Source organism: Hylobates moloch, unplaced genomic scaffold (assembly GCF_009828535.3).
Source record: "Hylobates moloch isolate HMO894 unplaced genomic scaffold, HMol_V3 SCAFFOLD_17, whole genome shotgun sequence".
NCBI lineage: Eukaryota > Metazoa > Chordata > Mammalia > Primates > Hylobatidae > Hylobates > Hylobates moloch.
Window position 1 is genome coordinate 77,564,898 of NW_026652292.1, and position 12,519 is coordinate 77,577,416.

At 51.5% G+C, this 12,519-nt stretch overlaps 1 protein-coding gene across 4 annotated transcripts in view; it reads right to left on the bottom strand.

Annotated features, from left to right (window-relative positions):
- The window catches only part of CUNH4orf50 (chromosome unknown C4orf50 homolog), a 63,850-nt gene that overhangs the window by 34,918 nt on the left and 16,413 nt on the right, over nucleotides 1–12,519 (bottom strand). For all 4 annotated transcript variants that reach the window (XM_058430158.1, XM_032135395.2, XM_032135393.2 and 1 more), the window contains one exon: nucleotides 1,090–1,219. In XM_058430158.1, the coding sequence (XP_058286141.1) occupies nucleotides 1,090–1,219 (130 nt within the window). The remainder of the gene's footprint in view (nucleotides 1–1,089; nucleotides 1,220–12,519) is intronic.

Sequence of the window (12,519 nt, forward strand, 5' to 3'; positions counted from 1 at the left end):
GGTATGAGCCTCACCCCAGCCCTGCACAGCTGGCATGAGGACACATCTGCCCTGGGTCGACGTGGCAGCTCTGCTCCCCAGAAATGAGATAAAGGGAGAACGCTGGCTGCATCAGTCAGCAGCACCGCTGTGCTACACAAATGCGGGATAATGCCATCCCTAACAGCCCTTGAGGTTGGAGGGCTGGAAATAAACCACAGATGCCCAGTTGGCTGCCATGGTTATCAGGCTCCCTGAGTGCAGGGGCTCTGGAAGCCATGGCTGAGGCTGTTATGAGATATTGGCTCAAGCCGGGTGCGGTGGCTCATGCCTGTAATCCCAGCACTCTAGGGGGCTGAGGCAGGCGTATCACATAAGGCCAGGAGTTCGTGACCAGCGTGGCCAACATAGCAAAACCCTGTCTCTACTAAAAATACAAAAGTTAGCCAGGCATGGTGGTGGGAGCCTGTAATCCCAGCTACTTGTGAGGCTGAGGCAGGAGAATAGCTTGAACCCGGGAGCTTGAGGCTGAGGTAAGCCGAGACCACACAACTGCACTCTAGCCTAGGTGACAAAGTGAGACTCCATCTCAAAAAACAAAAACAAAAACAAAAACAAACAAACAAAAAAAAACCCGAGAGAGGGATATTGGTTCACATCAGGGACAAGAGGCTTCTAAGCCCCAGCAGCTTCCAGACCTGCCAAGTGCGATTCTCACTGCCTCACACTGGAGGTGTCACCTGGGAAGTGAGGGGACAGGACGGCTCCTGGCCATCATACGGACTTCTGTGAAAGCATGTCCCTGCTGCCAACCTGCTGGCCTGTGAGGCCCCCTGGCTGGCACCCTCCCGAGGGCCAAGGGTGTGAGCCTGTGTTCAGGTGAGCCCGAGCCAAAGGCCCCTGGTGGAAGTTGCATACTCTGATCCCACCTGCAGCAGCTGTGTGACCCTGAGAGAGGGACCCTACTTCTCTGAGCCTCGATTCTTGTCTGTAGAGAGAGGGACCACCCCCTCCCCCTGCGTCATCGGGACACGATGAGGAGGAAGTGAGCCAGCCATTCAATGGGTGCTGCCCGGGATCCGTCCTCCGGGCACCGCAGTACCCGCGCACCTGCTGGGGCCCTTTGTCCGGGGGCATCATCGGACCGCAGGGAGCTCTGCCAGTCTTGGCTTCTGCAGGGGTCCAGGGCCTCCTCCCTGGGCAGGGGCAGTGAGTCACCCTGAACACAGCCCAGAGCGTCCTGGAGGAAGACAGAGGAAGTCAGGAGCCATCAGTGTCCTGGCTGAAGTGTACACTCCAAGCCCATCCCCAGGGGCCCCTCCCCAGCAGGGAGCTTGAGTCCCTTCCATAGGTGAGGAAACTGAGGCTCGGAGGGCAGAGAGCTCACAGCCTGGCAGCACAGCCCCGGCCTTGTGCTTTTGGTCACCAGGCCAAACTGCCCCCTCTTAGCCCTCGGACTCCTGTCCACAGACAACGAGGGCAGCATTCAGTCCTCGGAGGAGTGTGTCTGTCCAGCCAAGAAGCACCCAGATCCCCTAAAGCAGGGTCATGGACCAGACTGGTACAGTCTGTGGCCTGTTAGGACCTGGGCCTTACGGCAGGAGGTGAGCAGCGGGTGAGCAGGCGTTACCGCCTGAGCTCCGCCTCCTGTCAGGTCAGCAACGGCATTAGATTCTCATAGAAGTGCAAACCCTATTGTGAACTGCGTAAGCGAGGGATCTAGGTTGGGTGCTCCTTATGAAATTCTAACTAATGCCTGGTGATCTGACGTGGAACAGTCTCACCCTGAAACTATCCCCCGCACCCCCTGCCCATGGAGAAAATGTCTTCCATGAAACCAGTCCCTGGTGCCAAAAAGGTTGAGGACTGCTGCCCTAAAGGGCACCAAAGGCTCCCAGCTCCACCCTTCCTGTGCAGGGGTCCAGGGCCTCCTCCCTGGGTGGGGGCAGTGAGTCACCCTGAACACAGCCCAGGGCACCCTGGAAGAAGGCACCTTCCTGTGCAGAGGTTCCTTCCATGTCCCACCCAGGGAGGGGGGTGTCTTCCAGGGGGTTTGGACCGTCCCGTCCTTCAACTGTCAATAAGCTCCAAATGCGACTGCCCGGTACCTTGGCAGCGCCCTGTCCCCTGGACTTCTCCACAGTGTGGAGCTTCCCCAGCTGCCGCCCTGCTGCAGATCAGGATAATTCAGAGGCAGCTCCTTCCCCCCTGCTACAGGGTAGAGTTGTGGGACTGCCAAAAAAAAAAAACTCAGCTGTCACCCACCACCCACGAGGGGCTGGGCACAGGTCTCCTCTGGGTTCCCACAGCCCTGGCTGCTTCCACTACAGTGCTCCAGCCTGGCGCTGTTGGCTGGCTCACCTACCTACTCCACTGGACTGTGAGCTCCTTTAGGAAGAGAACTGGGCTCCATTTTGTCTGCACCCTCACCCTAGCCTGTATACAGTAGGTGCTTAATAAATGTTTCATCATTGGGTGGACAGATAGAACCTGAGGAAAAGTAGATGTTTTAGATTTACGAGTGCATTCATTCAGAAAACATTTATTAGGCTCCTACTGTGTGCCAGGTGTGGTTCTAGGCCAGGAGGAAACAGAAGTGAACAGGTAAGTGCCCTGTCCCCTTCTCACTTGCTCCCCAGGTCCTCACCTTCTCTCAGCAGACCCAGCATTGGACTCCTGGCTGGTCCTCCTACCTCCTTCAGGTTCTTCTTGCAGCTACCAGGGAGACCCACTGATCACCCAGGCTTCCCTTGGCTCCCCTCTGGCTACAGGGTCAGCATGAATGCTGAAATTAGGTACTGGTGCCCATCTACGGGCTGTCATTGCTGCCTGGGCACCTTGTTCCCACCTCTGCAGCTTTGCGCCAGCTTCCCCTCACAGCAACCTGCTTGCCTGCCCCAGTGAGTCCGTGGTCTCCCTGGCCTCTGCACCTTCCCATATGCTGTTCCTGCCACCTGGCTGGTGCATCCTTCTTCGGAGGGGCCTTGATCGCTTGCCTGCTGCAGGCAAAGCTTTCTCTGCTTCTTGCTCCCGGCCCCTCCCTTCCACGCACCACTCAGCCCCCAGCGATGGCACTAAAATGGAAACTGGATCTGGTTGCTTTCTGCTTCTCACCCTTCGACGCTTCCTGTTACACTGAAAGAGAACACCCCGCCAGCCTCACTGCCCCCACCTCCACCCCGCTACCACCACCCATGTCTGTGCTCCTGGAAGGGACTCTTCTCCCCACACCTCAGAGCCTTTTCACATTGCCTGGACCTCTCTTCCCACCCTCCTCCCCTTCTGGGACCTGCTTAAAGGCTGATCCTTACTGAGGCCTTCTTTGGCTTTCATCTCCTCCCACTCTGGGTTGGTGGCCTCCTGTTGATCTGTATGATGGTTTGGGTCTTGTCCATTTCTTCTCATAGGCCAGGGCCTCAGCACGGGCCACATCATGGAGTCACCCAGAAGCTTTAAACAAGAACCAGTGCAGGAGCCTCAACCCAAACCTATTAACCTAGAGGGCCTGGGCAGCGGCATCCTGTCCTGACGGCCACCTGCCTGCACCCAGAGGGCCTGGCTGGCTGCTGCAGCTGTCCACGTTCTCACGGTCCCATTCAGCTGCCTCTTGTCTTTATCCATTTGGTTCCCACTCAACCAGAATTACACATTTGTCAGCTGCTTAAAATCATCATTGGAGTGAGAGGGAAAAGAGAAAATGAAAGGGAGAAAGAAGGCATCAAAGAAAGGAAGTGAAAGAAGGTGAATGACAAAGGAAAAGGAGAGGGAATAGGATAAGGAAAGGAAGAGACAGAAATTCAAAGTGAAAGCAGGAAGAGAGAGAAGTCAAAGGAAGAGGAAGGACTAGATAAACAGAAAAAGGAGGAGGCTGGGGAGGCAGCGTGGAGGCCTCTCCATAGCGCAGAAGATAGAAATGGTCACTGGTGGTGTATTTTTTGGATTGTTATCATACCCAGGCTGACTTCAGTGCAATTCAACAAATGCTCGCTGAGCACCTACTATGTGGCAGGCCCTGTTCTGGAGCTGGGGACACAGCCATGGATAAACACACCTAGATCCCTGCCTCGAGGAGGTGACACCCAGTGGAGACAACCTAGAAGACAACGCTGTACTGAAACATTGCCCATTGTCTAGTTTACTCCCTCATGTCACAACCAATGAAGGCAGTACTCAGTGAGGGTGAGCCACTTGTCCAAGGTCACACAGTAAGTCGATGGGAGAACAGAAGCAGAGCTCAGGTTTCTAAACCTGACCCGGAACTTTCTCTCTCCCTGCCTGCTCTACCAGTCCATCCTACATCTCAACCCTCAAGAAAACATTTGCCTGTAACTTAGTCTGGACCCAGCTTTCATGTGCAATTATAAGCAAAAGGAAGAAAATGAGAAATATCAGGATATCCAGGCATAAACACGAACGTGTTAGAGGCCCTTCTGGGCTTTTTTCTATGCATAGACATTGCGAAAGTTCTATTTATACAAAATGTAAATTTTTACTTTGTGAATTTTGCATTTAATGATATAGAAGGATCATTTCGCTACAGGATCTTCTGCAGTGTGGTTTTTATAGCTAACTAATATTCTCTGCTGTAAGGGAGAGGAAAAAAGGGAGATAGTTCCAGATCAAATCAATTCCCTCTTATTGGGCAGTTGGGTTGTTTTGAATTTTTACCAACTATAAGCAGAGCTGAGATAAACATGACTGTACATGACTCTTCTGCACCCTCCGATCACTTTTCGGATATATTTGTGGAAGTCAAATGGCTGAGACGTAGGCACAGATCTTTTTTAAAGTCACTTAATACTTATTGGTTGACAGCCTTTCCAACGGGATGTGTTCATTTATACTCCTGATAGTTCAAACACCACATGGCTGCAGGCTCTTCTAACCTTTGACAGATATACAGAAGAAAATGGGATCCTGAAGTTTTTCTCATTGGTGTTACTTTTTAACTAATGGAGCTGACCATATTTTTTTTAATAAGACCACTGGCCATTTTGTACTTCCTTTTATATTATTTGCATGTTCATACCTTTTGCCTGTTTTATTTTTTGACATTATTAACATTGTTTTTTTAAAAGCTCTTGCTTGCTGCTGGAGTGAGAAACAAATGCAAAAAACTGCACAAAAGCAAGCAGTGAGCAAGGCTGCCTGCAATTCACCCAACAACAAAGAGATTCACGTAGCTGCCACCAGGGGTCACTCTATGCACACTGCCAGGGCACAGAGGCTGGTGGGATCATCCAGTAACTCCTAAAACCCCTGACACTGGATCGTGATCTCAGCTCTGGGATGACAGTGGACAAGGACTTTTTAAGAGCCTGGCTTTTCATCTCTCTGCACGAGCATCTCTGGGACCCTCCAGGCCAGGCACAGCCCTGTGCTTCCCTCTGCCGTAGCATCATTGTAGAGTCATGGTTTGCACCTGTGTCTGTCTCCTCTATAAGCTTTTGGAGGGCAAAGTTCATGCCTGGCTCACTGTGGCTGGGACATGGCAGGTGCCCAGTGCACGCTCACGGGAAAGCATTCAGATCCATCTGCAGATAAACCACGTTTGTCTTGCCAACTATGAATGGTTCTTACTTCCTTTTACCCTGAGCAGAAACCCTGTCCCCAAACTCCTCCCCATGTCAGGGTTTGTCCTTGCAGTGGCCCGTTCCTCTGGGGATCCAAGCAGGTTCCAAGTGACCTGCTCTGAAACATGTGACCTCAGGAGGAAGCATATGACCCTAGGCAAGTTACAAGAATCCTCCAGACTACAGGTTTGTGGACAGGGCACTGCCCCGGCTACCTTGCAGAGTCCATGAGTTCCTGTTTAGGAAAGTGCTTTGTGAATATGAAGCAAAGGAAACACATTCCTATAATGACTGCCCTTGCCATAGTTCACACCATGGCTCCCAGAGCACATCAGACATAGCCGAGGGGTCACTGCAGGTGGGGCCAAGCCTGTGCCTCCTTTCAGATACTGCTGCTTCCACTTCCTTGGAGAAGTGACTTTACCTCCCTTCCTCAGTGTCCTCCTCTGCAAAATGAGTATCAATAATTCTACCGCCTCATAAGCTTGTTGTGGAGAACGCAACACATTACCACGCCGGGCAGGCAATAAGCACTCCAAAAGCTGATGAAAGTCAGCTTTCGTGATGATTTTCTATCTGTGGCACACATCTCTGGGACTAGACCCTCCCCACCATTTCCCCAATTCTATGCCTCACTTCCGAGCGTTGCCACTGTGAAGCAGTCCCCTCAGCCAGAAGCTTCCTTTTCACGTGGGCAGTGGAGCAAATAACTTCACTGATGCATCAAGGCACTCACTCATCAAGCATTTCACAGCTGGTGGCCAGGGACTGGGAATGGAGCTAAAGTGAATCAGTTTTTGATGATGAGGGGCTCACAGCTGAGGGGGTGGGCATCTGGGCACAGTGAACATCAGGGCCACCAGAGGTGGCTCGTGTCACCACGGAGGCACTGAGCTGACGTGAGATCAGGGAAGTCTTCCAGAGGAAGCAACATTCCCAACAAATAAAGAGAAAGTAGCAAGGCTTTCCAACAGCCTGAGTGGGGATGGGCACTAGAAGCTTCCAGACACAGGGAAAGCTTACAAGGCAGAAGAGCCTGGCACATTCAGGGATCTGGCTGTGGGAAGCTCAGTGTGACTGAAGTGGCATACGGGGGACTGAGCTTGAAGGAGCAGGACACCAGGGGCCTTGAATGCTGTGGATAGGAAGTTGAACTTGATCCTGAGGCCGTGGGCAGCCATGGCGGGGTGCTTATGGAGGGAGATCCTTTGACAGTCACCACCGTTGTCCAGAGCAAGGTGCTGAAGACCTGAGTGTGGCTCTCGGTCCTCCTGGGTCACTCCCAGTCCTTTGAAGATGCACTGGCAGCCTTGGGCAGTCACACAGCATGCAATGCTCTCTGGACTCTGCAACTTCACAGATGTGCAAAGGCCTGGAAGCCAGAGCCATGGGCCACTGAGGCTCATGCAATTTCCACCAAGACACGAAGGGCCGCATCTGGCTTTGCAGTTTCCTTATCAATGAGTTCTAACACTTTAATTTTTAAATTCCAGGCTGCATTCAACCTGAGAGCTGGTGGCTGGCTGGCGCTTCATATTTCCCAGTGGCCCTCTCAGGAGGCATTCTTCCTTTCCAGGCAGCCCTTTCTGACCTCAAGATGCTGTTTGTGGGGCATCGGCTTCCCTCTGAGAGATGGACAGAGTCTGGCAGCCTTGTCACATGCTGCAGCCTGGGTCCAGCCCCCACTCCAACACCAGGGTCCTCCCCCAGTGACCCACGGACTCCACAGGGCTCATTTCCTTGCCTTTCCTCTGCCCCTACCCCCTTCACCCAATCTGTTTTGTCATCCTGTGGGGCAGGGTCTTGTCTCACTCCCCAGCCCCTGTACTGAGCTCAGACTGGAGCCAAGAACACGCACCAAGTGGGTACCATCAAATCCTGACTGTTGACCTGTTGACCAGTATTTACTGAAGGAACAGGGCGTGGGACACAGCTATGGGATCAGCCCACCAAAGGGCAAATCCTGGTCCCACCATATTACAGTCTGAATTTTCATGTCCCCCCAAAACTCATCCGTTAAAACCCATATCCCCAAAGGAATGTTATTAGGAAGCGGTGCTGAGTCCCCTCCAAGGACAACCCATCGGTAAGTGGCAGGACAGCCCACCAGAAGTTAGAGCAAGTGATACCAGGAATACAAAAGCAATGATAAAGTGGATACACACAGCCAAAGCAAGCCTCTTGCTAGTCGAAATTCTCCTAACCTGGTTTTTCAAGGGCCATGGTTTTAGATTGCTAGAAGGCAGAATCACTGATTCCCAATGACATTTTTTCTTTTATTTTTTGAGACAGAGTCTCGTTCTGTCGCCCAGGCTGGAGTGCAATGGCGCGATCTCAGCTCACTGCAACCTCTGCCCACCGGGTTCAAGCGATTCTCCTGCCTCAGCTTCCCAAGTAGCTGGGATTTCAGGTGCACGCCACCACGCCTAGCTAATTTTTGTATTTTTAGTAGAGTCAGGGTTTCACCATGTTGGACAGGCTGGCCACTTTAGGTCAGGAGTTCGTGCTCCATGATATTTTATGCTGAGAATGTGATCCAGCGTTTGTTCAGTGGGGTCCTGCAATCACGATCTCTTGGGTTCTTCCCTCTGACACCACCAGGGAGACAATTGCCGCCATTTCTCACCCAGTAGAAATCCACAGGGGAGGTGGCATGTCCCAAGAAACTAGTGTCCTAAACGAGCCGAGAAGCCAGATCATCTGCTTGCAACCTCACAGGGCTGAAAAGGGGCCTGAACCCACACAGGCTCCAGTAACTGAGAGTCAGTGCTATCTTCCCTCCTCCCTCCTTGCACTTAATAATAAATATTCACCCAGCACCTCTTCCGTGCCAAGGACTGTGCTAGTGCTGGGAATGCAGCAGAAAATAAAGAGGACAGTGCCTGTCTTGCAAGATGCATGTTTTGGTGAAGTAAATGAATGAATGAATAAATAAATGTATAGCATGTCAGTGTGCCTGCGGCACTCAGCAAACACCGGGAAGGCAGAGCGCACCCAGCCCCAGCCCTGCCCTTAGGAGGCTCAGCCCAGCACTGACAGCAGTGCATGTGAGGGACCTGGTCAGGGAATACCTGGAGAGGAAACTCCTGGTCAGGGAATACCTGGAGGAGGAGAAGAGACCATAAGCCGTCATCTGCCACATAACTTTGTGGAGTGGGTTGAATTGTGCCTTCCCAAAAGAAATAGTACCTGAGAGTGTGGCCTTAGTTGGAAAATACTGTCTTTGCAGATGTGATCAAATTAAGGTGAGGCCATACTAGATTAGGCTGGATCCTAATGCAATAAAGATCTGGTGTCCATATAAGAAGAGAAGAGACACATAAACAGACACACAGAGGAAAGAGGCCAAGAGAAAATGGAGGCAGAAATCAGAGTGATGCATCTGCAAGCCAGAGATTGCCAGAAGCCACCAGAAGCTGGGTGTGGCAAGGAGCAGACTGTCCCCTAGAGTCTTAGGAGGAAGCATGGCCCCACTGCCACCTTGATTTCCGACTTCTGGCTCACAGACCTAGGAGAGAATGAATGTCTGCAGTTTTAAGTCAGCAGGTTTGAGGTACTTTGTCACAGCAGCCCCAGGAAAATAACACGCTGTGCCTTGCCTGTTTCCTCAGGGCCCAACCTGCAGCCTCGGGAATACCCCGGGTGACCTGGCCCTTACCTGCAGCAGTTAGCTCCAAGCCAGCTGGGCACACCTTGCCTGCCACTGTCACACTGTGTCCCCAGACCTGTGGCTGGTTGGGGCCCCTCCTGCCCACTCAGACAATGCTCTCCTGCCCCAGAGCTTCCCCCCGCCAGGTGGGCTCAGAGCCCCAGCAGCCTGACTCAGGGTCGCTGCTGGTGCCATCCCCATGCCTTTGGAGGGCGGCTGTCAGCTGCATGAGCACCCACCTCTGCCTCTGGGAAACTCCCAACCCAGGAGGCTGGGTGGATATGAAAGGAAAGGCAGGGAATGGGAATTACATCGGGGCCTCGCTCCTTGGTTGTGTGACCCTGGACAGGACACTGCATCTCTGAGCCTTCTGCCTCCTCTATGAAGCAGACAGGAGGACACCTACCTGGCCATGTTGCTTCAGGATTAAGTGAGTAACAGACGGACAGCTCCCAAGATGAAAGCCAGCCCCTTCCCCTCGCCTCCTCTCATATCCCAGGTCTTCTGCCAGCCAGGGGGCTTCACCCACCTGCTCTGCCCTGAAGCAGACCCAGGTAAAGGTTCTCAGCTCCTTGGCCCAGAGAGCCGCCCACAGATGGCCCTTTGCACAAGGCCACTGCAGTTCTCTCAGTCTCCCCAGCCTATGCACAGGCTGCTGGGTATAGGAGCTGGTGACCACAGACCCTGTCCACCCCGGGGACCTGTTGGGCTGAGCTCCCACCAGCCATGCAGGCAGCTCAATGGTGACAAATTACACTCACATCTAACCTGCTCCGGTCCAAGATAAGCCCTCAGGAAAAACAAATAAAAAGTCAAGAGAGAGAAAATTACAATATAGGTAGTGAGGTTGATTTACTCAACATCCTACTAGATGAGCACAAGCCCAGGAAGAGATGAGGAGGAGGGTGGCAATGGTGATGGTGATGGTGATGGTGATAGTGATGAGGGTGGTAATGGTGATGATGGCGATGGTGGTGATGATGATGGTGATGTTGGTGATGATGGTGATGGTGGTGATTGTGATGGTGATGTTGGTGATGATGGTGATGGTGATGTTGGTGGTGGTGGTGATGGCAGTGATGGTGATGGTGATAGTGATGATGGTGGTGGTGGTGATGGTGATGATGATGTGATGGTAATGGGATGATGGTGATGGTGATGGTGATGATGATGTGGTGGTGATGGTGATTGTGACTGTGATGGTGATGGTGATTATGGTGATGATGTGATGGTGATGGCGATGATGATATGATGGTGATGGGCTGATAATATGTGATGATGGTGGTGGTGGTGATGGTGATGATGATGTGATGGTAATGGTGATGATGGTGATGGTGATGATGATGTGGTGGTGATGGTGATTGTGACTGTGATGGTGATGGTGATTATGGTGATGATGTGATGGTGATGGTGATGATGATGATGGTAATGATGGTGATGGTGATGGTGGTGGTGATGGTGATGATAGTGATGATGTGATGGTGATGATGATGATGGTGATGGTGATGGTGGTGGTGGTGATTGTGATGGTGATGTTGGTGATGATGGTGGTGGTGATGGTGGTGATGGTGATGTTGGTGGTGATGGTGGTGATGGCAGTGATGGTGAGTGATGGTGATGATGATGTGATGGTGATGATGGTGATGGTGATGATGATGGTGATGGTGCTGGTGATAATGATGATGGTGATGGTGATGATAGATGTGATGGTGATGATGGTGATGGCGATGACGATGGTGATGATGGTGATGATAGTGATGATGGTGATCTGATGATGGTGATGGTGAAGATAGTGATGGTGGTGATGATGTGATGGTGATGACGGTGATGGTGATGATGCGATAGCGATGGTGGTGGTGATGGTGATGGTGATGTTGGTGATGATGGTGATAGTGATGACGTGATGGTGATGGTGATGGTGGTGATGGTGATGGTGTGATGATGCTGACAGTGACAGAAGCTAGATTCGACTGATCACTCAAAATATACCGGACACTGAGCTAAGAGCTTTCCCTGTGCTTTCTCATTTCATTCTCACAATCAGGATGCACTAGTATTATCATCATCCCAGTATTAATCCCATTTCACACTTGGGAAACTGAGGCACAGAGAATTCAGGAACCTGCCCAAAAGCATCTCAGGTGGTAGGAGGCAGAGCCGTGCTGGAATCCTCCATCATCTCCGCTCTCATTCCCGCCTGCACCTCTGAGTGTGAGCATCTTGCTCCACTCCAATGTTGAAGGCTCAGCATTCTACACTCCACAGGTTCCTGAGTTGCAACTCTGCTTTCTCAGCTACTCTGCTGATGAGAGACCGAGGCAGAAGTGGCTGGGGACCACACTTGATGGGCAACTTACGGAGCTTTCAAAGAAGTGTGACTGTGCAGGCCAGCCTAGAGCACAGCCTTAAGAACTGAGCCCCACATGAGGTGCAGTTCCCCTGGGTCACTGGGACTTTTATAAGAGGAAGCATGAAACCTTGAGAAGGTCACAGACACACAATGACAAGGATCCAGTGAGCTGATGGCATAGAATCTACTAAATCCAGCCACTGCTGGTGCCCCAGGCTCCTCAATAACAAACTGACCCCAGGATCTCGAGGTCCGGGCAGCAGGCAGAAGTCACGGCTCTGCTCTGGCCATGTCCTCTTGCTGGCCAGGATACTTAACAGCTGGTGCCTATGATGTTGTCACTTAAACTTCCTGGGTCTCAGCTTCTCCATCTGTTCAGTGGGTAGATAGCACCTGTCTCACAAGGCTGTCCTAAGGATTACATGAGAAAACAGAATGGCCAAGACATGAGCAGGTACTTCCTAAATACATAGGTGCTCGTGCTATCTCCCAGATAACCATTTTCAAGAAATAGCAGGTCGCTATTTCTGAGAAGTGCAACTGTACACAGCAGCCTGCAGTGCAGCCTTGAAAGCCGAGCCCCATGTGAAGTGCAGTTCCCCTGGGCCACTGCGACTTTTACAAGAGGAAGATAGGATGAATGGAGAGATTGGGGGAAGAAGGACTTAAGCCCACAGTCTAAAGTCTTATGTTTAGGAAAATTACAGAGAGAATTTTAAATGACATTTCCATCTATGCACACTTGTTTTCCAAAATTACAGCAAGTTGCCAATGTTACACACTTTGTTTTCCTTTTATCTGATGAACATAAGGAAGAAGAACAAACGGGAAATGTACGACAGCGAGAATAGGAGGATAAAGCAGTAAAAGGGTCAACTAAGACCACCGACGAAGCCATTATTACATTACTACAATCCTGAGAAAATTCAGATCATTTAAGGTTCCAGGTAATTTTAAATGGATTGTCC